Below are 27,157 nucleotides of genomic sequence, written 5' to 3'. Positions count from 1 at the left end.
CAAGACGATTGTACACATGAAAACCGCCTTTCTCCATTCGTTCGAGATCTCCGCCATGTTCGAGTGCTCATTTTCGATTCGAGACATTTCCCAAGCTTTAAAAAAACCGATAAACGCAATAATAAACTTGTGGACATCCATAATCAAAGATAAATTTATTAATTGCGCTCAGTCTGGACTCATCACAGAGAGGAAGAGCCAAGAAAGTAAAATTATTCCATTTCATTACTCCATTTTGCCCCACCCTCCCTTGTCCGCTTGTTTTCTTGTTTTATTATCGCCCCATTGACCGGAAAAATTATAATTTCGAAATTTCGAAACCTATGCGCATGCGCGTTCACCATTTAGTACCCGACTTTGCCACCAACGGCAGCACCCGACATTTTTATTTACGTTTGCGGTTTGTTATGGAGGTTTACGAGAGTGTGAGGTTAATTACAGGTTGAATTGTTGTCAATCCTACTGTTTATCGGGGTTCTCTCGCCTGGAGCAATAACCTGAGACGTTAAATGTGCGTGGAGTAACGGGAATTGAGTGAAAAATAGTGAAACATCAAACAAAATGAGTGAAAACGATTCGGTTTATGGGACTACCCTGTCCCAGGAGTCCATGAAAGTCATCGCCGAGAGCATTGGTGTGGGAAATTTACCGGATGAAGCTGCCAAGGACCTTGCTGAGGATGTCAGCTATCGTTTGAAGGAGATTATACAGGTATTTGACGATTATTTATCCGTTTTTCATGGAGAGTGAGGTTGGATCAGCGATCTTCGATGGGTAATATCTCAAGATCGGCAGAGTAAAATTGAATATGTCAGGTCTCATTTCCAAGCTATTTTTATGGTCTTCAAAATGAGCATTTACTTGAGCAAACCACATCATTTGCACTGGAGCTCTCATTCGGTTTTAACGATTCATTATTAGGAAAGAACAAGAAACAATTAACAATTTTCAATTGTTAATATCTCGAGATCGGCAGAGTAGAATTCACCAAATCAATACGCATCTTCTAGGTATTTCCATAACCCTCTAAATGAGCCTTGACTCGTCCAAATCGGTTCATTTAATCAGGAGATATTGAAGATTCAGCAAGACCATTTCGTTTCCCTCCCTTTTTCCAATCATCTATTCTTCCCTAAAAATTGACATCATCAAACTGCGATATCTCGAGATCGGCAGAGTGTAATTTAAAAAATCAGGTCTCATTTCCAAGCTATCTTCATAATCTTCCAAATGAGCTCCGATCCGTCTGAATCGGACCATTTGGTCATCAGATATAGAGCATTCGTTTTGTCTTTCATCTCTGATTCGAAGATTAAATTATTTCGACTGTGACGATTCCACTGTTCAGGATGCTGCTAAATTCATGAGACATGGCAAACGCCAGCGTTTGACGACCCACGACATAGATCACGCCTTGAAGATAAAGAATATTGAGCCCACGTATGGCTTCTTCGCCAAGGATCACATACCCTTCAGATTCGCCTCGGGGGGAGGGCGAGAGTTGCATTTCGTCGAGGAGAAGGAGATCGATCTCAATGAGATGATAGCTGTGGCTGGTACGGCTACGTGGCCAAAACTACCTCTGGAGATTACTCTCAGGGCCCACTGGCTGTGCATTGACGGCGTCCAACCGACCATACCCGAAAATCCACCGCCAGTTTCCAAAGGTAATTCTTCTCCTCAATTTTTCTCGATGCACATTCCGTTTTTGTTTATTTGCTTCATATCTCGATAATGAGTCATTTCACGGGAAAATGTCTCAGAACCTTTTTTATAGCTGAGAAAATTCCCTACAAAAAATCTCTTATGACAATTCCTTCTAAATTTAATAGTTAAGAAGATAATCGAGAAATTAGCAAAATGAAAATTCGTCAAAATCTACATTTTCGTATTTCTTCAATTTATTGTTTGTATGTGAATATCTCGTAAATGAGGGCTCCTACGAGAAAATGTCTCAGAACCTTTTTTATAGCTGAGAAAATTCCCTACAAAAAATCTCTTATGACAATTCCTTCTAAATTTAATAGTTAAGAAGATAATCGAGAAATTAGCAAAATGAAAATTCGTCAAAATCTACATTTTCGTATTTCTTCAATTTATTGTTTGTATGTGAATATCTCGTAAATGAGGACTCCTACGAGAAAATGTCTAAAGACCTTCTTTGTAGCTGAGGAAATTCCCTACAAAAAATCTCTTATGACGATTCCTTCTAAATTCAATAGTTAAGAAGATAATCGAGAAATTAGCAAAATGAAAATACGTCAAAATCTACATTTTCGTATTTCTTCAATTTATTGTTTGTATGTGAATATCTCGTAAATGAGGGCTCCTACGAGAAAATGTCTAAAGACCTTCTTTGTAGCGGAGGAAATTTCCTACAAAAAATCTCTTATGACATTTTCCTCTAGACCCACTCATTGCGGAGATAATTCCCCATTCAACAAGACTTGAAAAAAAATCTGTAAAACTCGTTGCAGACGTTCAGAAATTGGAGAGTGTGGACCCAACGACGAAGCTCGCCAACAAATCCACAAACATGAGTGTGGGGAAGCCCGGGGGTGGTGGCAAGGGTCAAAAACTTCGAAATGTAGAGACAGTGCATGTGAAACAACTGGCCACCCACGAATTGAGTGTTGAACAGCAGTTGTATTACAAGGAGATCACAGAGGCCTGCGTGGGCTCAGACGAGGCTCGCAGGGCTGAGGCTCTGCAGTCACTCTCAGCTGATCCTGGCCTTCACGAAATGCTCGCGAGAATGTGCACATTCATTGCTGAGGGTGTGAGGGTCAATGTAGTCCAGAATAATCTCGCATTGTTGATTTATCTCATGAGAATGGTGAAGGCTCTGCTTGATAATCCAAGTCTTTATTTGGAGAAATATGTGAGTAATTCAATGTATTTTATAATTTCAGGCTTTCAAGTTTTTATTCAATTGATGGATTGATTGAAAATTTACATCAAGTGATGACTTTAACTTGAAATTGCGTTAATCCATTGAAGAGCAATTTTTATGAATGAAAGAATGAAGTGATTTTAATGTTTCATTGATGAATTGAATATTAAACTTCATAAATCAATTTAAGTTGAATTTAATTGTTGAGATTAAACTTGAAATTGCATTAATTAATTGAAGGACAATGTTTATTGATGAAAATGATTAAAAACTAGATTAAATTGTTAAATTGGAAATTAAACTTTGTAAATCGATTAAACATCGAATCATATCGATGAATTGAACTTTCAATTGTATGAATGCATTAAAAAGCAGTTCTTATTGGTGAAAATAAAAATTAAAACCACAATTTCATTGATAAATTACAAATTAAAATTCATAAATTAATTTGAAATTGAATTCACTTCATGAATTAAATTTAAAACTTAATTACAACATTAAAAATCAATTCTTATCAATGAAAATTGATCAATAGCCAATTAAATTCTATAAATCGATTGACAAATGATTTAAAACCAAAATTGAATTGTTGCATGGAAAATTAAACTTCATGAATCACCAACAAATGAATTCGTTGAACTCTTCAGCTTCACGAACTGATTCCGTCGGTAGCTACCTGCATAGTGTCTCGACAGCTCTGCATGCGACCAGAAATGGACAATCACTGGGCTCTACGGGACTTCGCCTCACGTTTGATGGGTCAAATCTGCAGGAACTTCAACACATCTACCAATAATGTCCAGACACGTATCACGAGAATGTTCAGTCAAGCGTTAACGAAGAATAGTCAAGTAGGAAAAACAATAATAACTCTCATTCCAATTAATCAACACTTTCATTTGCTTCTGAATGGAAACTTTGTAATCGTTCAAATTTAAGTCTACAACTTTTTGTGATAGGGTAACTAAATATCGTCTAAAAATATCGTCTTTCTCTTCATTTCTTTCGAAATTTTCTTATAAGGAATCATTTGAATTTCATCAATTTTTGCATGAATACAGAATTTAATAGTCCTATTCATTGAGACCAATTAAAATTCAATTTTTAGTACAGATTCGAAAAATTTGTTATTTTTCAAAAAATCGATTTTTCAACGATCGCTCAAAAAATTGTCATCAAAATGGAATCAGTCATGGCTCAAAAAATTGATAACAATACCCTCTTGATTCTATCAGAATATGATGGGGGTCGCACAATTTGTTGTTGAGTTACAGCACATTGTTTATGCAATTTGAAAGAGAAAATCGGTTTTTTCATGATTATTGAAAGAATCATCAGTAATAGCAATTAAATCAGGGCTTGAAAAGTATATTTCAATGGCTTCATAATCAAGTTGAAAAATGGTGAGAACAGTATCATTGCTTATCCAGTTACACAATACCGTCATGAGCTTTTTATATCAAAATATCTGTCTCTATTACACTCAGGTATTAGTCTATTATGTTGAATAATTATTCATATTGATTCATGGTCCCCACTAACTTCTGACAGAGCCTGGGTTAAACTCTGGCTAAATCCTGAATAAACCCTGATTAAATCCCGGCTATACACTGATTGAACCTTGATTGGACCTTGATTAAACCCGGACTGAAAAAGAATTCGAGTCTTGAGAGGGTCTGAATGTAGAATTATTTGACAGAACGAAATAATACGCAAAATTTTGATGACATTCCAATTGATGATAGTACTATAACATGAAAAAATAGAAGAACAGAATAGTGAAATAAGATTTTCAAAAAAGGAAATCCATTCCGAAGCAAATGGTTAATTTATTAGCAACAATTACTACACTCATTTATTTAAAATTTCTATTCTGCACTTATTTAACAAGTTAATCACGCAAATAAAATCATTATTCATTATTAATATCGATGGATAATTAACCTAATTCATCATGCTTTCAGACTCCCCTGGCTTCGCTCTACGGTGCAATCAGTGGCCTCTGTGAATTGGGTCCAGAAGTGATAAAAGCCCTTGTCATACCAAAAATAAAAATCATATCAGAGCGCATTGAGGGCTGTGTCGATGGTGCAGCTCTGTCCAATGTTGACAAAAATGCCGCTGGACACATTAAATCGGGGCTTGTGAAGTCAGTGGCACCTGTGCTGAAAACAGTCAGATCGGCTCCTGATTTTGTTGATGATTACAAGCAGGATTATGGATATTTGGGCCCTGCACTTTGTGCTGCTGTTGCCAAAGCGAGAACTCAACCTGTCGCTGTTGCACACTCACCATCCACCACTGGAACTGGGCTAGCAGCGAGTCAACCTCCTACTGCCAAAACCCTCGTTCAAAATGGTATCTTTATATTTTATTCTGAATACATTGTTTTTATCAGGATTTTATATCGGTTTTCTTATTGTAAAAGAATTTTAGTAAATTCGGCGATGAAGTTCCTGCGTAAATTGCATTGTTTATTTTTATTAATTATGTTTTATTCATTTTTGACTAACAGTTCATTAAAATTCTGGATATTACATTATCTGTTGATTAGATGCTAATGAAATGATGAATAACGAATTAATTGATAAGTCCTGGAGTGGAAGAAGAAAAGGGATAAAATCATTTGCAATATTTTACCGATATTTATGGAACTAGTAGGTTTAGAAGAAAATGTCAAAAAAGCTTTTGTTTAATCTGCGAAATTCTCGACAAAAATGTCCCGTAACATTTTCTTCTAAAATTGCTCATTATCGAAATAATTTCAAAATAAACAAATGAGTCTTTGAAAAAAATGGGAAAATCCCAGAAAATTTATCAAGACTACTTTGCAAATATGTCTGACACTAGTAGGTTTAGAAGAAAATGTCAGAAAAGATTTTGTTTAGCTCGTGAAATTATCTACAAAAATGTCTCGCGACATTTTCTTCTAAAATCGCTCATTATCGAGATAATTTCATTAGAAATATTTAATGAAAGACTCTTGAAAAATATTGAATATTTAATGATGAGATATTTTCATTAGAAAATATTTCAGTGGGCAGTCAACCCAGCCAACCGAGCCAGCCACGCACGATTGTTGTCAATGCAGCGAGGAATGCTGGAGTCAGTGCTGCCAGTACTGGTCAAAAATACGTTATTGTCCAGTCGAGATCACAGACACCGACGGGGGTTCAACAGCAGCCACCGACGAATCCCCAGGCACAGGGACAACCGAATCCACAGCAGATTAAAATCACTCAGAGTAATATACAACAGAAGCCCCTGCAGACTGCAGCACCTAAACTTGTTGTTGTCTGCATGCAGAATAGCAGTCATACTAATACATCAACTATGTCTCAGGTAGATATTTATTACCTTTTTTTATATTTATTATATTATATTTATTATAGCATTCGTCAACCCCCATGATCTTTATTCTGACCCTTGTGACCCTTAATCTGACCTTCATTTCTGACCCTTAATTTTGAAGTTTTAATTTCGAATACCAAATATTCATCACCAGAAGCCGATTTGAATTTTCATAACATGGAGAGATATATAGATTATTTTGCCCGTTATCTTGACCCTTGAGACATTTATTCTGACCCTTTGTGACCCTTATTTAGACCCTCGTGACCCTCATTCTGCCCTCCATGACAGTTCTGACCCCTAATTTTAGAATCTTAATTTCGAGTACCAAATTTTCATCACCAGAAGTCGATTTGGATTTTTATAATATAGAGAGATATTTTGTCTCCATTTTTAAAACATTTATTCTATTTCCTTTGTATTTATTATTCAATTCACTGGAAGATGAAAAACTTTATCCATTCCATCAACTTTTCCTTTTTATTTCAAAATTTATTCGGCAATATTAAACTAGTATAAATATAACTTGAATTTTGAAGATTCAACTCTGAAATAACAGCAAACCTGTAAAAAGGTTTAATTAGATTTTTCCTATCGTCCAGGTTTCAATGAATATCTCAAAATCTAAGGGAGATAGCAAAAATTTCCGCATAACTTTTTTTGTAGCCCTCAATTCGCTCTGCAAAAAATGTAATTACAAAAATTTTGTTATCTCCCTTAGATTCAGAGATATTCCTCTAAAACTCAACTCTCAAGGGCTCTCTTTTAGCTTTGTGAATTCATTTTTCAATGAAAAAGAAATTATTTCAATGAAATATTATTTTATTATTAATTTCAGGTGACGACAATAAGTAAGACACAAAGTGTTTTCGTGATGCAGCAGAGTGCGGAGAGATCACTGAGTCCAGATGATGATCACGCGTTCATGTAGCACAGATGAATAACTGATATATTTAAAAAATGAAAATTGAGGGACTGGCATTCGGCTGCAGAGGATTCAGTTCACAGGCAATTGTATTATCCCATCTGAATCATTGAGTGGAATATAAATGGGTTTATTTTTACCTCGACAATCATTCTTCATTAATTTTAATTCACCAATTCGTCAAGTACAGGAACTTATCTAGGACATTTACAGGTGGTTTACACGATCAGCAGTTATACTCGGAAGTGGGTAAGATTCTAGTTCAACTACTATTGACATATTCATGGATAATTCTTATTTCTCAAAATTCATTAGATGTGACGAATTGAATAATATTTATATACTAGATCGAAATTTTATGAAATAATTTCGTTTCAGCATTTGAGAGTCGTTTTTTTTTTCATTTAAATGTATGAATATTATTTAGAATTGATGAATGTTATTCAGTTAAACATGATGTTAATTAATGAATATTATTTAGTTGATATTATTCGGGTTTCTGCAGGAATTATTACTTCAAATGCTATTTGTATGACTAATTGACGTATTCATACTTCAAGATTGATCGACTGGGGCAGATAAAATAGTATTTGAATGGTTTGATGAAGGAATACCATTTGAAATGAATAGTTGACCCGAATATTCGGAAATAATTTCGTTATTTGAAGTCATTGAGGAGCACTGGGACAATTTCATAATAATTTCTAAAACATAACGAAGGAAATGAGATTCATATTGAAAAAATTAATGTCATTTCATTTTCAATCGTAGGAAATAATGGACTTAGGTTCACCAGTCATTCTCCAACATTATATTATGGATAATTAACAACAATGGAGATGAACCAGAAGATGAATTCCCCAAAATCATATCTCTATTTATTCCTTACGATATTGTTACGAATGTCATTTGCATTAATTTTCAATTTTTCGTTTTTTTGGAACAAAACTTCTTCTATTCTGGCTTTCGTCTCGTCTCTTTCTGCTTTTATTATTTAGTATCCTTTCAGTTTTCGTTGAGATTCTAAAACTGTGACAGATAATCCAATTCCACTAACGCCATTCGAAAGCTGGGGAGCACGTCTCAAAAACTTCGTCAAAAAAACTTGGTTAAATGAACTTTGGACAAGTGAACTTGTGGTTAATTCAACTACTGTCTATTTGAACTTCTGTCAATAAAACCTTTCAGTTTTCTTGTCTGGCGTAAGAATACAGGTCAAATATGTGTTTGTGTTTGTGATTCGGGTGTGTTGATTCGGGTGTTTACTACTCTGGATTATTTGAGAGGGATTGCTTCGAATGTTGTGCTTTAAATGACTGATTTTTTTTCTATTTTGTTGTGTTGTGGATGTAAAGAGTTGTGTTATTTATTCTTCACGATATGAATTTGTGTCAAATCACTGGTTATCAAGTGTCAATGGTTTTTATCGTGGATACGACGTTGGAAACTTAATCTTGCAGTTATTTTTTTCTCCATTTTCTTATTTTTGTCCGTGGGTATTCATCAAAGTGTTATTAGTGCCCTATTTTTGTGGGTTTTTTTTGCATTATTTCCTAAGTTTTTGAATGTTTTTTTCAAGTTTTTTAAGTTTTAAATTGCTGAAGTTTTTTTTGTTTCGTTTTTTTTAGTTGGGAAGTTTTTTTGACGAGGTTTTTGAGACATGGACCCGAAAGCTGGATAGTGTAGCTTATATTTTTAAGGCGTTTTATAATTTTTCATGCATCAGAATTCATCGAATCGCACCGCAGACTTCGTAACAGAAAGGCCCCGTACGCGAAGAGTTAAACTTCTATCTCCATTTTGAAATAGCAGAGAGTGGGGCAATATGGGACTTTTGATTTTTTTAAAATGTCTTTTGAAATATTAAATTCATTCAACAGTTGATGAAATGGGATAATTTTTCCTCTTCGTGATGAGTCTGGATATTTAAACGAAATGTCAAGTGTCCATTTTGCCCCGCTGTTCTGTACCTCAAATCATTACAATATATTATCCAGCTCTGGTTACATATGTATGGTATCAGCGTCGCTGGGACGTCGATTTCTCTGGGTGAATGGGGCACCTCGTTGGTGGTAGCACGCAGATGCCATCTCCAGGAGTTTATTCGCCATTTCACTGCCCGTTTCATTCACCATTTTCGCGAATTGACTCGGGGGCTTTTGGGTGAGGAGCTGGTAGGGGCTCGCGCATTCCTGAAAACATTCAGATTTGAGAATTAAGGCCCGGGTGTACTATCTTTCGAATGTTATCTGGATTTTTTTTTATCTTTCGTAATTCAAAATTGTCAATTGAGTGGTACATCATCTGGAAATTCCCAAAAATTATGATAGGATGATAAAAAAAATAGAAAAAATTCTGAACTTTTTTAACGAGCATTTTTAATTGAGATTCAGAATAAGTTGGAAAATGTGGAAATTATAAATATCTGATTCGCTGTGCAAAACACCAACTCCTCATAAGAAGTGACAGTTAGATATCTCAATTTTCAAAACAGTGGTATGTAGTCATCTGCCATTTTTATGTGATAAAAGTGTGATTTAAAAATTCTCCAAAATATTACAACTTTTTTCAAAGAGCCTTTTCTGTAATAAATGTCTCTGTGCAGTGTGGGAAAAGATTTACAAAATCAGTCTTCCCCCCGCATGATATTGGGTGACAGACCACCATTTGTCACCGTAAATCAGATACATTTTTCAATTTCTTATTACTCAACTTGTTCTGAATATAAATTAAAAATGCTCTTTGAAAAAATTAAGAATTTTTTCTACTTTTTTTTTTGATTATTCATTCATAATTTTTCAAAACTTCTACATGATGCAGGACTTAAGTTGTGTATTTCAAAAATTTTGAAGTGACGTTGATCTGTAATTTTTTTTATTTTGCATAGGGTGTCAGTGGAATTATGTGTGACTTTTTTCTCACAAACATTCGGAGCTATGTCAAATTTGTATCAATGCAAAGTAAAACTTCTCAAGAGGAAGACATACCACCATACGCCCTCCCTCCATCACCACCACTCGATCACTGTCGATTATTGTGTTCAGTCGGTGGGCAATTGTTATCACTGTACATTCCGCGAATTTCGTTCTTATGGTGTGTTGAATCATTTCGTCAGTTCTGTGAAAAATTTATCATTTATTATTTCATCGGGTGATTTTTCTCATGAGAAATTATTCGATGAAGTGATGAATCGTTATTTGTCGAACGTAACACTTTAATGAAAATTTAATTGAAGGCCCGGGTGGATTGTCTTTCGAACGTGATCTTGATTGTTTTTTTAAAATTATATTATATATTATAATATATTAAAATAATAATAATAATAATAATAATAATAATAATAATATAATTATAATAATATATAATATATTATTATATATTATTATTATAAGTATAAATAAATTTTTTTATTTAAAAAATCCGTTCCGTTCAGTAAAATGTCTAATTTCTCAACAAACCGAGTATCGATATTAGCAGTTGCTTCATCAAGCACAAGAATCCGAGTATTCCTCAGAATAGCTCTCGCCAAGCAAATGAGTTGTCTCTGTCCAACACTGAAGTTGGTTCCCCCCTCAGTCACCATTTGATCCAGCATCACTCCATTGAGCTCAACCTCGTTGAGAACCCTCCAGAGTGCATCGTCAGGGTACGTCTCGAAGGGATCCAGATTGTACCTCAAACTCTCGGAGAAGAGAACTGGCTCTTGCGGAATGATTGAAATGTTAGAGCGGAGATGGTGGAGACTGATGGTTTTGGTGTCCCTCTCGTCGATCAAGATCTCCCCCTGCAGTCCGTCCCCAGTTAGTCGGAATAGGGCCTGAATCAGGGAGGATTTTCCAGCTCCTGTGCGACCGACGACCCCCACCTTCCAGCCAGGCTCAATTGTCATGTTGAGATTCTAGGGAGTTTACGATGCAGGCAAAATAATTTTTATTTTAATCTTTTTTACTTATGATTTACGATGATTGAAGATGTTTTTATGAAATTTGTCAACTTGATATAATATTATTATGAATAGCGATCTCTTGGATGCATCCTAACATGCAGAGAGAAATATTCAAGAAAAATTACGAAACATTTCACGTAATCCGCAAACGAGAATCGTTTTCGGTGAATTTCTATAGGAATATAAGAGAATAAATCTGAAACGTTCAGTAAATTTTCGGGTCTGTGATTGGTCCCGCGCTCGACCGTCTGTGTGACGTCACTAGCGATTTCAAAGCGTTTGAAATCTTCAACTTTTAATAACTAATTATTAATTAATGATCAAGATTTTGAACGTTTGTGAATGAAAAATGCATTATTCAGGTCCCAAACTTGAGATTAGAAAATTGAAAACAATTCATGAAAGTTCGCTATTGTGTCACCTTTAGGACGGGCGTATCATCCTTCTTGTAACTCATGAAAACATTTTTGAATTGAATTCTCCCGCTTGATGGCCAATTCGGGGGCGATGGACTGGCGGAATCTTCGGACTCCTCTTGAGGAAGATCGCTGTACTCCAGAACCCGCTCCACTGCAGTCATCTGGGACTGGACTTCTGTGCTCTGTCTCACACCGTACTGAAGCATCCCAGTGAGGATTAGAGACTGAGAGATTGCGAGACCAACTGATCCACTCAAGGTATTTCCTGTGGTGAACATTATTTCGATTCGAAATGAACACTTTCATTAATTTGCCTGGCGCTTCAGCAGCTAAGAAATTACTTTTCTGGTGATTATCAAAGTGTAAATTGTCTCATCTCAATGCACGAACGTAATTCATGAACATAAATGACGAGATAATTTCTGCGATGAAAAATTTTCGTCTCAAGACTTGCGCAAAACGAAATCATCGGCATGTTCTATTTTGCTATATTTTTATCACTAAATGATAAGCCAAAAAAATTGAAAATTATTTTTTAAATTAATTAATCATTATTGTCATATTTTTGTTTACTATAATTATTCAATCATTATTCAACTGATGAATTAATTAACTAGTTCATTTCCAATTTGTAATAAATGATGAGATCATTTTAGCGTTGAAAAATCTTCGTCTCATGTTCTGCTCTATTATATTTTATCACTAATTGTGAGTGATAAAGGTAAAAAAATGGAAATTGCAATAAATTAATTATTTGAAAAAATAATTATTAATTATTGTTTAAATAATCAATTAATTCATCGACTAATGGATTTTCAATTTTTAATGAAGTATTGAAGTCGTCAATACTGCATTAATCGTCCCCTTAACGATGAAAACTGAAGTTTATTACCGTCATCCATGAGAATGAGTGAATAGCACACGCATGCGATGAACAGACAGGATACTAGATCGAGAACGAGTCCAAAAGCAGATTGCATTGCCAATATGAGGTACCACGAGGCCGTATGTTTATCCTGGTACTTATCGAACTCCTTCCGCAGCATCACTTGGACTTCCGCCCCACGACTTCTGATAGTCGACAGTCCGTTCATGGTTGTAGCCACGTGAGAAAACACCGGACTCTTAGCTGAGAAAAATTACTTTTCATCACTTGTCCGTAAAGTGAAATTTTAAAATCTCACTTTCCACACATCGTGATAGAAAATAGGGTTCGATACTTGTGAGAAAAGTATTCTTTGATCTTTGGGACGCGCCTTCGGCGAGCGCTACCTATACACCTCCCAGCGGTTAAAAGACAGTTTTACGCACTCGTATCAAAATGCTATTTTCATCACACTGTCCGTAAAACGTCGTTTTGCGGATACTTCGTGTCCGTCAAATGCCGTTTACGGACGTTGTGAAAACAACTTCCGGTTGCCGAGTTCACTGTTTGGAGCGGTAGTAGAGGTACGTAAAGAGGTTTTTGTACACGAGTGCGTAAATTTTAAGAGCTTTACGCACGTTCGTGAACTTAGCGCATGCCGTGCGGAAAATACCCGCTTTACGCACACTAGACCATTTCGAAAAGTGCACTTTTCAGTCAGGTATCACAACAAAGTGTTTTTGGAGGCGAATAGCGCTCCCCGAAGGCCAATCCACATCGTGTGACGTAATATTTGAATGCCCCTTTCGATGCATTCGGGAAGTACACACTCACTAATGCCTTCAATTCTCTTGATATCCTGCGCTGAATCCATGAAATAATGCCGGAGAAAGTAGAATAGAATTGCCACAATGACAGTTGGAATTATCATCCAGTAATTGACGACTATGATCATTATTAAGATGCTGATCAACACGCAAAATATTTGCAGGCATTCCAACATAGCTTTGGGGAGCAATTCGTCGATGGCCCCGATGTCTTTTGAAAATCGGTTGAGAATACGTCCTGAAAGAAAAAATTACGAAATCGGCAACACAGTGGTGCAATGAGGAGAGCAGAACCCAAGGTTTCTTATAGAATCTTGTGAATTTTATTCTTACAGGCATTATAGACTTTTATATAGAATTCCCAATTGGAAAAACCAATAACTTGTTCAACTTTTCAAGTGGACAACTCAGTTGAAAAAAAAAATTGACTAACTAAATCAATTACAAATTATTATTCTCATCAAATTAGAAGTGTTATGGCGTACTTTTTCGGTCTCAAAAACAATTATTAAAGAAAATGTTCATAAATTATGGAGGACTTGTGACTGCGGTGGTAACAGTCGAATTTTGATCGGGCAACATCGCACGCTTCGGCTAGTAGTGGGGTTGTAACACTGAGATGAATGTTTGAATGAATTCGAAGGAATTCGAAAATCAATCGAAGATATCACGCCTATATGGCCCGGTCCCCTACTTGTTCTCGCCGGCGATAGATTCTCCATAGTCTAAAGTAAATGGCTTGTGGTTTTTTTTTCAATATCTTGAGTGTCTGACCCATGCAACACCTCGATCAAAGTTCACACGGTCACGTTTCTTCCCTAAGCGTAATGTTACAAGAAGTGATTTTCAGAAATTAATTTCTCACTAGGATGCCCCGATGGAAGGATTAAGATTATTACTAACGTGTGACTCAAATATGAACCTGGCATATGAGACAGTATAAAAATTACGGTGCATAATGTGGGTTTTGGCTAAACATCCTTAAGTGCTGTAAAACATAGTCCTATTATCCTGAAAATGAAAATATCCTTACCAGAAGAATTGGTATTGAAAAAAAACATGGGTGCCCCGAGGACATTCGCAAACATGACCCCATGCAATCGTCTGCTGCTCTTCATGCATACTCCAATAAACAGGATGCTCCTCAACATGACAAATATAATGCAGCATGCAATGCAGAAGGTGTAGATATATATGGAGTACTCCGTGACAAGAAGTCCGTCATCGTCCAGCAAGGAAAATTGACTCCACACTGAGTCATTGAAGTACTTCAAGTAATCTGGCCTGATCGCTGAGTAGTCTCCACTCACATCATCGAGAGCCTTTCTGATGACTTCTACATTTGTCCAGTAGGTAATCCAGTAGTCTACACCGCTGGTTGCAACCTGTCCCAGGATGAATAACAGGGTGAGTGCTATTAGTGCGCAGATTGTACTTCCAGCTCGGAAATAACGAGTGTAAACGCTCCATGATAATCCGCCCGAGGTCATGACTTCAGCTGCAGCCTTCCTGTTGTCGTCTGCCTGCGCCGCTGCCGCCTCGTCGTCATATGCCTTGCGAAAGAAGGTAAAATTCATCATACAAATTTAGGATTAATGAAGATTGAAGATTTTTTCTTAATTTTCAAGGGATTTTCGAAACCTTGAACATGAGCCCAAACTTGTCCAAATCACATCATTTAGTCGGGAGATATTGCCTTTAATTGATTTTACTTGAAATTATTTTTTCCTCTCGGATTTCGATCAATCAGAGTGTAGTATTTGGGTCACGTGACACGTTCACATCAGTTTTATTCCAACTAGACTGACGGCGCGCTTATCTACGACGTGAGAATAGACGCAGGAGGCGTCTATTCTCACAGGCTTTTGATATATTTGTGATGTTAATTCGATATTTGTGTGACACCACTTTCAGGAGATAACATCACGACGTGTGTGGCTCGTTTGAAGGTTATTTGAAGAGGTTTGTTAGGACAGTGGCATCTACAGGCGATTAAATTGTGTATATGATTTAAAAAATTAATTATATAATTGAACATATTAAATTTTTATGATTTTTTACGTGGATATAATTGCAAAATTTAATATATCAAATTATATAATTAAATTTTTAAATTATATATTCATGCCTTTGGGAGATTCAACACCAGCTATGTCCTCATGGTGAATCCTGGGTTACGAAATCTGATAGAGTTCAATAATTATCCTACCAAGCGCAGAAAATCTCTTGTAATTTATGTGAATACCTTAATAATTGATAGATTAAATTATTTTTGCTGTATAAAGGAACAGTCGGTTAAGGGCATAATCCTGTACATCTATTTGAGCATCTATATTTGATGACTTAGATGTTTCAAAGGGGTTGAAATTAAATTAAAGGCACCCAGAAATTCAAGTCATAAATTTTATACTAACAAAGACTAGCAAACCCCTTCAAATAAACATAAATATATTTGGCTACTGAAAAACTAAACCTAAAAGAGAGTAACATGAGGAGCCAACTGTGGGAATCCCCTCCTGCGTCTATTCTCACGTCATAGAGAGGCGCGGGAGCGCGCCGAAAGACTAGTGTCTTTGAAATAAGGCTAAACCGTGCTTCGCGCTCTAGATTTTAATCCGTGAAACTGATTCCTCTCGTTCTGCGCATAAAAACTATGCGGAAATATCCGATAATTTCTTTAAAAATATTCAGAAATCGTTTGAATGGATAAATTAGGGAATTTCCTGAGAAATTCACGAACTAATGGCACCACGTGGCTAAGTACTCTTCAATGGATCAGACGAGGATGGCAGCAATCTGACCATCTTTATTTAAAGCTTTTGGCAAATGAAGTACATCTGCAAAAAATGCCCTGATTGACTGATAAACTCACAAAACTTTCGACTGATCTTATCGATGATTTCCCTGAGCTCAGTTGTGATGGTCTCCGTCTGCGTCCCCCGATTTCTTCCCGAATGTGAGTGATGGAGGGAAGTTCCAGCCTTTGGGCGGCAAAACCCTCAGTGTGACCATCAGGTTCTTCTTCGTTAACCGGCTTCTCGGCTTCTTTTTTTTGTATTTGGCTCAGCACTTGGTTGAAGTCTTCATTGGAAGTCGACAGTTCGTCGAACGCCCCCTGGCATTTTACTGTACCCTAAGAAATAGTCATATTTCATAAATCGAAAACGTGCATGATTTTTTTTACGTGGATACGTCTAAGGTTTCCTTATGGGGCGTCATTTTAGGAAAAACCACTCTTTTGCCAGCGCCATCTATCGGAATTCTAGAAAATCCTCCGGTTCTCTAGAAAAATCTCAGCGTTTGTAGAAAATTTAAGAAAATGCTCCGGTTCTGTACAAAATTCATAAAAATCCTCCGGTTGCCTAGAAAATTCGGACAAATTCTCTGATTTTGTAGAAAATTTTAGAAAATCCTCCGATTTTCTACGCGCAAAAAAAATACCAGAAAAATTACTGTGCTTCCACGGTAAAATGGGTTCATTTGGACGGACCCGGAAAATTACCGTGCCAGCACCGGAATTTTTGCTACGCGCTACAGAAATTTTTCTCGGATGTACTGCAAAAAATTGTTGTACTCCACAGCAAATTTTCCGGTGCTGGCACGGTAATTTTTCCGAGTCCATCCAAATGAACCCATTTTACCGTGGCAGCACAGTAATTTTTCTGGTATTTTTTTCTCCGTGTAGAAAATTCAAAAAAATCCTCCGGTTGTCTAGGAACTTTATAAAATCCTCCGGTTTTGTAGAAGATTCTAAAAAATCCTCCGATTTCTTAGAAACTTTATTCTTCACTGGAATCGGCCAAAAGCTAATAGAAGAAACCGTACAAACAAGTGGAAACATCAGGAAAAAAATGTCTCGTCAACATTCAAAACAGAATTCTCTAGAAATCCCAATAATTAGATCGATCTTTCCTTTTTCCCCGAATATTCCTCGACATCACTGGAATTTCTGGCGATGTTTGATGATCGTTACCTTCTCCAGGACAACAATGACGTCCGCTTGCTGGAGAAAGTGTAGTTGATGGGTCACGAGAATTCGAGTTTTTCCCTTCAGAAATCCCACGATGCAGTCCTTGAAGAGACGACGAGCCACCCGAGCGTCAACAGCGCTCAGGGGATCGTCAAGGAGGTAGAGATCAGCCTGGCGATAAATCGCTCGGGCTAGGTTCACCCGGGCTCGTTGACCCCCGGACAGGGACATTCCACGTTCACCCACGACTGTCATGTCACCGTCGGGCAGTTGTTTGAAGTCGCGGACTAATGAACAGACTCTCGTCACCTAGTGATGAGGATCAATCATTTGAAAATCCTTCGGCATTATTGCATTTTTACTTCGATAACGGTTTTTCGAAAATAATTTAGTGTCGTAGAGAATTTTTTGTAAAAAACCGTCTTTGAATCTCTTAATCAGAAAAACTAGCGTCGGAAATTGAGGCACTTTCTTCCCATTTTTTTAAGACGTTTATGTTCCCAAGTTTGAGGCCCGGGCGGATTATCTTTCGAACGTTATCTCGATTGTTTTTCCATCGTCGTAATGTAAAATATTTCACAATTGCCAGTGGAGTTTACATCACGCAGGAATCCCTGAAAATTATGATTGTACAATCGAAAAAAGTAGAAACAAAACTGAACATTTTCAAAGAGCGTTTTTAATAAAGATTGAGAAATAAGTCCGACAGAGAGGAAATAGTGAATGGATAGTTTATCATGGTAACTAACGATCTGACAGCCATTGACTACTGTGACAAATGACGACCTAACCGCCATTAGATACATCAAATTATTAATTTGCAATTGCCTCCCTACTGGGTTTATTTCCCAATATTATTCAAAAACGCTCTTTGAAAATGTTTAGCTTTTTTCAAGGTTTTTTTGATTCTACAATCATAATTTTTGGGCAACCGGAGAATTCAGTAGCAAAGGGCTAGAACAGTTTAAGTCGACTCATCTCCCAGTTGAGTTCTTGAGGAATATTTCCGAATCTAAGGAAGATAGCGAAATTTTCATAATTACATTTGTTGTAGCTCTCGATCGGCTCTACAAAAAAGGTGATAACAAAAATTTTGCTATCTCCCTTAGATTCCGAGATATTCATTGAAAACTGGTCAATAGTCAAAATTGACTGGTACCGTTTTGAATTATTCAGGTCCCAAAGTTGAGATTAGAAAATTGAAAAAAATCCATGCAAGTTCTCTATTGAGTCGTCTGCATTTTGCTGAGATATTCATCTAAAACTAAATCAATATTCATCTGAACTAAATTGACTCTTCTCGTGTCACCATTCACTCTCAAATTTCTTCCCAAAATCAGCTGATGATTTTTCTCTCTAAAAATCATTCATAACAACATGAAGATGAAGTACTTTGTCAATGGACATACTTCCTGATACCTCAGGCTATCATACGGCTGCCCGAAAAGAATATTCTCCCTCAAAGTACCGAAGAACAGCCAGGCGTCCTGACTGGCGAACGAAATTTTCATGTCGTGATTGTCCTTGATGAATCCGCGAGTAGCATGATCCGTGGAATCGGGGTCGCCGTACTGGGACAATCGGGCAGTGCCGGCCCCGACCGGCAGTTCGTTCAGTAACAGATTCAAAAGGGACGATTTTCCCGAGCCGACGTGCCCCACTAATGTGCACAATTTTCCACCCTCGATTTTCATGGACACATTGCACAGAGTTGGGGGCAGTTGGCCAGTCTCCCAGTTCGCTGACACCTGGTGCAAGTCAACGGTCACAGCGGCTTTCGGAGGAGCTATTGACTTGGGGGATGTGTGTTTGCTCGGTTTAGAGTCCCCTGATGGGTATTCAATCTCCTCCAAGAGCAGAAATTTCTGGAAGAGGAATGGGTATATTTCACACATCGGCATAATCGAAATTTTGAATTACTGTTAAATTTGGAATATGTCAATTGTTAATATTACTCACCATTTTTTTTATTTTAAAAATAACCATCAATTTAAGGCCCGGTTGTACTATCTTTCGAATGTTATCTGGATGTTTTTTATCTTTCGTAATCCAAAATTGTCAATTGAGTGGTACATCATGTAGAAATTCCCAAAAATTATGATAGAATGATAAAAAAAAATAGAAAAAATTCTGAACTTTTTTAAGGGGGCGTTTTTAATTGAGAGTTAGAATGAGGTGAAAAACGTGGAAATTACAAATATCTGATTCGCTGTGGCAAATTATCCATTAGCTGTCATTTTCCATGGTGAATTACAAAACACTAACTCCTCATGGAAAGTGACAGCTAGATAGGGGAGGGTAGGGTAAAATGGACACTTTTGACTTTTTTAAAAATATTCATAACTCAGAAACAGATTTATCAATTGAGCTCAGTCTGAGCTTATCACAAAGAGGAATCATTGTTTTTCAATTGAAAAATAAAATTATTCCACTTCATGAACAATTCAATACATCATAAATATTTTTTAAAAAGTCAAAAGTGTCCGTTTTACCCTACCCTCCCCTATCTCAATTTTCAAAACAGTAGTATGTAGTCATCTGCTATTTTTAATGATAAAAGTGTGATTTAAAAATTCTCGAAAATATTACAACTTTTTTCAAAGAGCCTTTTCCGTAATAAATATCTCTGTGCAGTGTGGGAAAAGATTTACAAAATCAGTCTTCTATGACTACCGCTTAGCATTTATTCATACTTCGCTAATTCATTCATATTTTTATCATATGTTAATCTCCAAAACTTGAGTTATGTTTATACTACTTGAATGTTACACAAACCTCGAGTCTCCGTATGGAGATGAGAGCTTCGTCTCCCATAATCAAGGCTTGCGGAAAGGATATAGCGCAAGCGAGCTGGAAGGCATTGAAATAAGTGGCCAACTGGAACGTTATTTCGGCTGACATGGTATTCTTCAGCAGGACAAATGACACGATCGCGGTAAACAGAGTCGTTCGCTCTGTAATCACAATCAGGCCCAAGTACAGTGCTTTCAAGGACGAGGAAGACGTTATGTCTTTCACTTCAGCCCTTCTGGTCAGGGACACGATTTTGTTGAATGGTTTCTCCCAGGCGTAGGTTTTTATCACCTGCATGGAAATAACGACAAGGTGATGGGTCTGTGGGGGAGAATGGGGCAATATGGACACTTTTGAATTTTTCAGAAATGTTGATAATGCATTGAACTCAGCCCAGACTGAGCCTCATTAATCAATTTATTCGTGAGTTTATAAATGTTAGTTAACGGCCGCCTCGTGCCCGTCGCTAGATTAATTTATGCTATTTTATTTTATGTTCTTTGCATTTTCGTCTTCAGAATTAGATTAATTTAATTTTATCCATTCGTATTTTCGTAACATGTGGATAATTTTCGCCGTTTAGTTAAACGGCCACACGAGTGAAAAACCCCATCGTAGCAGCCCGGAAAAATACTATCTCCATGTAGTCCTGAAAATTTTCAAAAAGGAATGATTGCCTAGAAAATGGAGAAAACTTGTTTGTCTTCATTTCTGCCGGTGGAAAATTAGAATCACTGTTTTTTCTTCGAATATGGACGAGATATGAATATTTTGGAATTTTATGATCTATTTTTAATGGATGAGAAATGAACGAATGTAAAAAAACGCAGCCGGGAAGAAATTGGAAAACAAATTTTTTCAATGTCTCTGGAAAACTAAAAAGTCAAAAGTGTCCATTTCGCCCCAGCCTCCCCTACGCTCTCTGGAGGGGAGGGGGACGGTTTCCTGTTTGCTTTACTTGAATTCCTGAGATCAATTCATTCATTAGTTGCACTCGTCTATCCGTCAGTCTCGCAATTTTGGCTCTCAACTGTCCACCTTGTTTGGAAATTAGTACTTGAAGGGGAACTGTCATTATCAGGAGGGTAGCGACGCCAACTAATGTTGATATTCCTATTCTGGTCCACATTATAGCACCAATTACGATGATCTTGAAGGAAGAAACAGTATAAATAATTTTTTTATTCATATTCACAGATAAGAAAATTTAATAGAAAAACCTAGCGTATTCGTTAGAAAATTGTATTGAATTTCTCTTGAACTTTCTATTAATTTTCGACGGATTGTATTGAAATGTTCAATGGAAATATTCTATCGAAATAGTCAACAGAATTCAATTTTTTTATGCGACTTATTCTATTGAGATATTTTCTATAGAATTTTCTCGGCTCAAATGTTCTATTTTTTTTTTCATTGTAATTTTTTTTATTTTCATCAGGAAAATCAATCATAAAAACATGGGATATTTGAGCCTAGGAAATTCTATAGAAAATATCGGTAGAATAAATTGTACAGAAAAATAAAATTCTTTCAAATTTTTCGATAGAATATTTTCTATTGAACCTTTCAATAGAATCGGCCAAAAACTAATAGAAAATTCTGCAGAAATCCAATAGCATTATCTACCGAATTCACTAGACTTTCTATTAAAGTTTTTTTATAAAAAAAAAATAAACGATAAATCGAGATTAAACAAATGCCAATATTTTTGATTATTTTTTTTTCTAATGTTTTAGTAAACAAATTAGAATTGAATCTTTTATTTAAAAGCAGATGCAACATTTGAGGATTTTTACATAAAAGTGGGTTGAATAATGGTTTTTAAACATTTTTATTTATAACAACAAAAACGGCAAGTCAATGGGGAAAAAATTAGGATTCCGAATTTTGTCGAGTTTTCGGGTGATGGTCGGTAGTTTTTTAAAATTCACCTGTATTGGCATGATGATCAGATGGGGAAGGAACACAGGGAGCATATCGAAACGGCTGACGTCATTACTTAGAATATTTACTACTTGTCCTGGTGTTGTCTTATTCAGCGATGCTTTACTCAGTCTCAGGCTCTGAGAAAACCGAATGAGTTAATTAAATTTGTTATATACATAGAACAATCCAGCTCTTTAGTGAAAATATTCTATTGAACTTTTATTACTTGTTTCATTAAAAAATTTTAAACGGAAAAAAGTTGAGAAATTGACTGCAATTGAAATTAATTAAATTAAATTATACATGTATTGATATGTTTTCGTAAAAATGAATAGAATTTCACAATAATTTTCAAAAAATTCCAATAGAATTTTTCAAACAAATCCCCAAGTTTTTCCAATCAATTTATTTAGCCGTGAAGTCTAAAAAATAAGGGTTTTTGTCAACAAATGATTATTTTCAAAGCATTTGACGATTCTTCCAAAATTCTATTTGTATTTTATTGTTGAACTTTTCATTCTCATTGAAGAATTAAAAAAAAACATCCGGAAAATCTATGAGTTATTCATTAAAAAATTCAGATTAATTAAATTGAGTCATCAACATCGATTGGTATTTTTTCCGTGAAAATGAATAAAAATTCAATATAATTGCCAAAAAAATTCGACAAAATTACTTAAACAAATCACCAAATCTTTCCAATAAATTTATTTAACCGTGAAATCTTAAAAATGAAGGTTTTTGTCAACAAAAGATTATTTTTAAAGCATTTGACGATTCTCCCAAAATTCAATTTTCTTGAACTCTAAAAGAATTCTCTCAAAATTCCATCGGAAAATTCTATTCGTATTTTTTCGTTGAACTTTTCATTCTCATTGAAGAATTAAAAAAAACATCCGGAAAATCTATGAGTTATTCATTAAAAAATTCAGATTAATTAAATTGAGTCATCACCATCGATTGATATTTTTCCGTGAAAACTTAAAATTACTTAAACAAAAATTCTATTCGTATTTTTTCGCTGAACTTTTCATTCCCATCGAAGAACTGAAAAAAAACATCCAGAAAATCTATGAGTTTATCATTAAAAATTTCAGATTAATTAAATTAAGTTATCAACATCGATTGATATTTGTTCGTAAAAATGAAGAGAATTTAAAAATAATTTTCAAAAAATTCCAACAGAATATCTCAGACAAATCGCCTAGTTTTTCCAATAAATTAATTTATCCGGGCAGCCTAAAAATTGAAGGTTTGTCTTCAAATGATTAATTCCAAAGCATTCGACAATTCGCCTCCACTGACCTTCCTATAGATGAGGGAGGAGCATGCAACCCTGACCTGCATGCCAATTCGTTGTGTAGTGAGATTAGTATGATGTGTGATGAATGTTACCCCAACCGTCGTGAGGACCAGCCCGAGGGCCCAGAGAAGAGCTTCATCCCTCGTTGGGCCCCCCGTATTAGTCCCGAAATAACTGATGACTAAACTCTGAAACATCGGTTGCACCGATCTCAATACTACCACGGAAAATAGCAGGAGGATAGTGTCGCGAACGAGACCCGGCCAGAACGTTCGTATTATCGCCCTCGTGAGACTTGGCCTCGGTGATTTCGTTATTTTATTCCCATCGTCGTCGATTTTGTACTCCATGTGCTTCAGTTTTTGGAGCTCCATCAGCCACTCGGACTCCAGTCGATTCGCGAGTTTTTCGGATTCGTCGGCGCTCGGGGGGTCGTAGAGATCTTCTGGCTGTAGACCATATTTAGCACCTCTCCGGAATAAATCTAGGGTCCACCTGTAAGGGATGTCCGGGATGGCCATCAATCTTCCGATTTTTCAATATTAAGGGTGCCAAGTGAATTTGGCGATGACCTTGAAAATTGACATTCACCAACAAAGTTATAATTTTTTTAATTAATAGTATTAGACAGATGGTGAACATCGGTGAGAATTTTAAAATTTTAGAACTTATGGATATCGAGAAATTAAATAAACAAAATCAGTCTTATACACGGCCTCTTATGGAGTTTTGATTAAATTGAACGTTTCAACCTCCTAGGAACTCAAGAAAAAATTGAAAAAATTCGAAGATATGGGGAATGATGTGTTCAATGTGATGGCGACAAAAAACAATGGGGTACCGGGGTGAATAAGAGAGATATTTCAACCCGCCGTACCCATTTGATCCCATGCTTTCTCGAGGTTCGTCACGCGAAACAGAGGATTTTCCGCATTTATTTTCTCGATGTCTAGGTCCGGTTGCGGGTTTGAAATTTCGTCGGATGGATGAATACATGGATGAATACATATTTCTCCAATGATGGGGGGAAAGAAAAAAATTTTTTTGGAATCTTTTTTCAAATTCACTTAGCACCCTTAAAAGAATTTCCAACTTACACTGATCACAGTTTAAGGAGAGAGTTTTAAAAGTCGGAATAACAATCAGTAGTTAATCCTTAAATCAGTAATTCAAATAGTATTTCCCCAGCTCGGGTGAAGCGTATTGAGTGAAATTCTCATCAATTAATACTGCATTCATTCCGTTAAAAAATACTCATCAGCTAAATACATCTTTTGCAGCTGATGACGTTTCTCAAATAAAACAAATCTCTTGACATTTGCGTCTAGAATAAATATTCGCTACTTTTTTCCTCGTAGATTATTGAAATTAATGGAGAATCATTACGAACCAAAAGAAGAGTTTGCTGATGCAGTTAGCCTTCTCCACGGGATTTCTCTTCGGTGATATTGCCATGTTAATCCGCTCTTGTAACAGAACAAATCTTCACAGAAACGGAACGAGCAAACAATTAGGTAGAATTTCTGCCGCGGACACGTCTGTTTGCATTATTCCCTCATGATAGAAGGGTTTACTTTATCACATGCCCCCACTTTATCTAATTAGCACTCATATCCACGTCTCCCACCTCTCAATGAGTGTTTACTTTTTTCGGTAATCTGTCCTATGATAGTGAACGTTGATAAATTTGTGAGAAACTGGGTGGTCCCAACACTGAGAAAAAAAGAACAAGCTCTCAAACAATTCTTGTTTGGACCGAAAAAAACGGAAGCTAAAATTACGAAAAAGAAATTTTTTTTATTTGAAAGTCTTGAATATGAATAATCGCTCTGCTTAGTGATGCCCGAGAGACAGCATGAGACTGCACTTTGGAGAAATGGACTCGGTCTCAATGAACATGGAAATCTTGGGTTTCGTGTTAGAAGATTACTCCTGAAATTTCTAATAAAAAATCTTGAAATTTTTAACAATCACTTATTCACACGAAATTTTCATGTATTTTATTATTGAAAAATCAGTTGAATTCTGGAGTATTCAATGGAATTGCAATTTTCAGGTCCTCATGATAACGAAAATTATTGAATAATTTGAAAATTCAAGCAACAATTTCCCTGAATTTTCAATCTACTGAAAATTCAGTTGGATGTGATGTCCAATTTGAAATGAATTGAAAAATTCTAGATAAAAAACCCAATTAATCTGAATTTCCAACCTGAATGGAAGATTCAATGAACGATTTGATCTTGAAATGAATTCAAATTTACAATATTAAAAATTGAAGTGCAACTATTGCTTAATTTTCAAAAAAATTTCAACAGTATATCGTTTTCTCTCATTATGGCTCAAAGACAATTCATCTGATCTCGGCCTCAAGTTTTTCATGTTTTTTTTACATAAAATCTCGGTCCTTGTCTCGGTTTGACTCGTCTCGGTCTTCCAGATTAAAAAAAAAATAAAAACTGAAACCGAGATGAGATAAATTGGCTAGGACCAAAAATTTCCGTGTTCACTCTCGAAAGTATTGCCTGGTGATGTCTCGTGAAGTCTCCTGCAGGAAAAAAATCACTAGTCCCATCTGTCATAAATTATACTGTGATCAGTTATAACTTCTTCGATTATTATGGCACTGACAAAATGTCTTGCTGCCGAATAAGTTATAACCGGCGATAAGTTATACAAAATCACCGCTCGTAAGTAATATCGCATCCCCCACCGCTAGCCCGTTTCACACATGCGCGCGAATAATTGGAGGTAATTGCAGATGCGCCACAATAGGTGAGTATTTCTGTACGTGTTAGTTGCGCGCAGAGCGCGAATCTGATTGCTCATCCAATCAACCAATCAATTTTTGTCATTACGAAGTTCGGAATTTCCGACTCGAAAAATCGGGTAATTTTTTAGAAAACTCAGTTCTCTCAGATATCTTCGAAAAAGAGGGAAGACATTCTCGATTATTTCAAAGAATATCCCCGATTTTTTTTTTGTCTGCACGGAGAGAAATATTCCTGTGGAAAATTAAGATACCGTCACTTAAATTTTCTGAGTCGATTCCGTAATCGGTGAGCGAATTACGAGTTCCGTAATTTCACTGAACATTTCTCTCCGTGTGAAAAATCGAGAATATGTTCAATTTTTTAAAACAAAAACACTGATTTTTTAGAAATTCCCGGGAATCTTCTCGATTTCTCCCAATGACCTCTCTAATCGGAGAAATTACCGTATCACATGTCGCGTGGTCCATGTCTAATGCCCCCTTACCCGAGGCCCGAGACGTGTCCACGTCAAAAATCACACAAATTGATCTCGACAACTGAACATGTTATGAAACTCACAACTCCGAGACAATTCCTCCGCAAATGGTGACGAGTATCTCCCCGAGAAATTCTGCATGCTCACGAGCTACTCGCAAAATGATAAAATCAACGTCTACGATAGGACGAGAGCGCACCACGTGGCATTAAATGAAAATTCATTGATTATCATTATGCAAATCAATACCTTTAACGACGAAATTATCTGACATTTGAGAATTATCAATGTTAGCCGTATTCAAGGAGACAATCATAAAATTTTTCTCAGTTATTTTACTACAGTCATGAATTTGCACAATGATTGTGGAATAGTTGGGAAAAACAACAAAACAGAGCAATTGAATCTTACATATCCTGCACTGAGAGAAAAAATTACCTCTGCCGAAAATATATTTATTCCGCTCAAAAATATCGGGATAACTTCGTCTAATAATATAAGATACTTGGAGTCAACGCATAGTTTGATGTAAATAGATAAATAATTTGTCGCCTCAAAATCTGTTTTTTTTTCACGTGCACAAGTCAAGCGGAAAAGAAGTAGACTATTCCGCTGATTACAAAAAAGCTTCGTAAAAGGTTTTGAAATTTTCTGTGGATCAGAGGTTTGATCTTCTCAAACTTATCCGTT

General features: G+C 36.1%; 2 protein-coding genes across 3 annotated transcripts; one reads left to right on the top strand and one right to left on the bottom strand.

The window, feature by feature from the left end:
- Window positions 1–406: 406 nt before the first annotated feature.
- LOC107036184 (transcription initiation factor TFIID subunit 6) lies at window positions 407–7,308 on the top strand. Of its 2 annotated transcripts, none has more exons than XM_015253955.1 (7): window positions 407–711; window positions 1,349–1,667; window positions 2,478–2,881; window positions 3,541–3,744; window positions 4,858–5,251; window positions 5,931–6,235; window positions 7,083–7,308. In XM_015253955.1, the coding sequence occupies exons 1-7, from the start codon at window positions 562–564 to the stop codon at window positions 7,173–7,175; spliced, it is 1,869 nt and encodes a 622-aa protein (XP_015109441.1). In that variant the 5' UTR covers window positions 407–561; the 3' UTR covers window positions 7,176–7,308. The 2 variants fall into 2 exon arrangements, with proteins under 2 accessions (XP_015109441.1, XP_015109440.1); XM_015253954.1 differs by having other exon boundaries at window positions 5,919–6,235.
- Window positions 7,050–26,622, bottom strand: LOC107036183 (multidrug resistance-associated protein 4). The gene is made up of 16 exons (XM_015253953.2): window positions 26,551–26,622; window positions 24,609–24,684; window positions 23,221–23,713; window positions 21,921–22,052; window positions 20,948–21,139; window positions 19,972–20,280; window positions 18,606–19,061; window positions 17,200–17,505; window positions 16,099–16,359; window positions 14,260–14,779; window positions 13,234–13,464; window positions 12,427–12,663; window positions 11,537–11,799; window positions 10,628–11,067; window positions 10,157–10,286; window positions 7,050–9,361 (listed from the first exon to the last, which is right to left on the bottom strand). The coding sequence occupies exons 2-16, from the start codon at window positions 24,671–24,673 to the stop codon at window positions 9,173–9,175; spliced, it is 4,224 nt and encodes a 1,407-aa protein (XP_015109439.1). The 5' UTR covers window positions 24,674–24,684; window positions 26,551–26,622; the 3' UTR covers window positions 7,050–9,172.
- Between the last annotated feature and the right edge of the window lie 535 nt (window positions 26,623–27,157).

This window comes from Diachasma alloeum, unplaced genomic scaffold, assembly GCF_001412515.2.
Source record: "Diachasma alloeum isolate Michigan unplaced genomic scaffold, Dall2.0 Dall_scaffold_00206, whole genome shotgun sequence".
NCBI lineage: Eukaryota > Metazoa > Arthropoda > Insecta > Hymenoptera > Braconidae > Diachasma > Diachasma alloeum.
This window is presented reverse-complemented; position numbering and strand designations above follow the sequence as displayed.

What these genes read in the sequence shown, in the direction of transcription:
- LOC107036184 (XM_015253954.1), top strand. Translation starts at nt 562, where the DNA reads ATGAGTGAAAACGATTCGGTTTATGGGACTACCCTGTCCCAGGAGTCC. An exon ending in TCCACCGCCAGTTTCCAAAG is followed by an intron (nt 1,668 to 2,477) that starts GTAATTCTTCTC and finishes AACTCGTTGCAG; the next exon opens with ACGTTCAGAAATTGGAGAGT. An exon ending in CAAAACCCTCGTTCAAAATG is followed by an intron (nt 5,252 to 5,918) that starts GTATCTTTATAT and finishes TATTTTCATTAG; the next exon opens with AAAATATTTCAGTGGGCAGT.
- LOC107036183 (XM_015253953.2), bottom strand. Translation starts at nt 24,673, where the DNA reads ATGGCAATATCACCGAAGAGAAATCCCGTGGAGAAGGCTAACTGCATC. An exon ending in ATCAGCAAACTCTTCTTTTG is followed by an intron (nt 23,714 to 24,608) that starts GTTCGTAATGAT and finishes CATCCCTTACAG; the next exon opens with GTGGACCCTAGATTTATTCC. An exon ending in TGATCATCATGCCAATACAG is followed by an intron (nt 21,140 to 21,920) that starts GTGAATTTTAAA and finishes TCTTCCTTCAAG; the next exon opens with ATCATCGTAATTGGTGCTAT.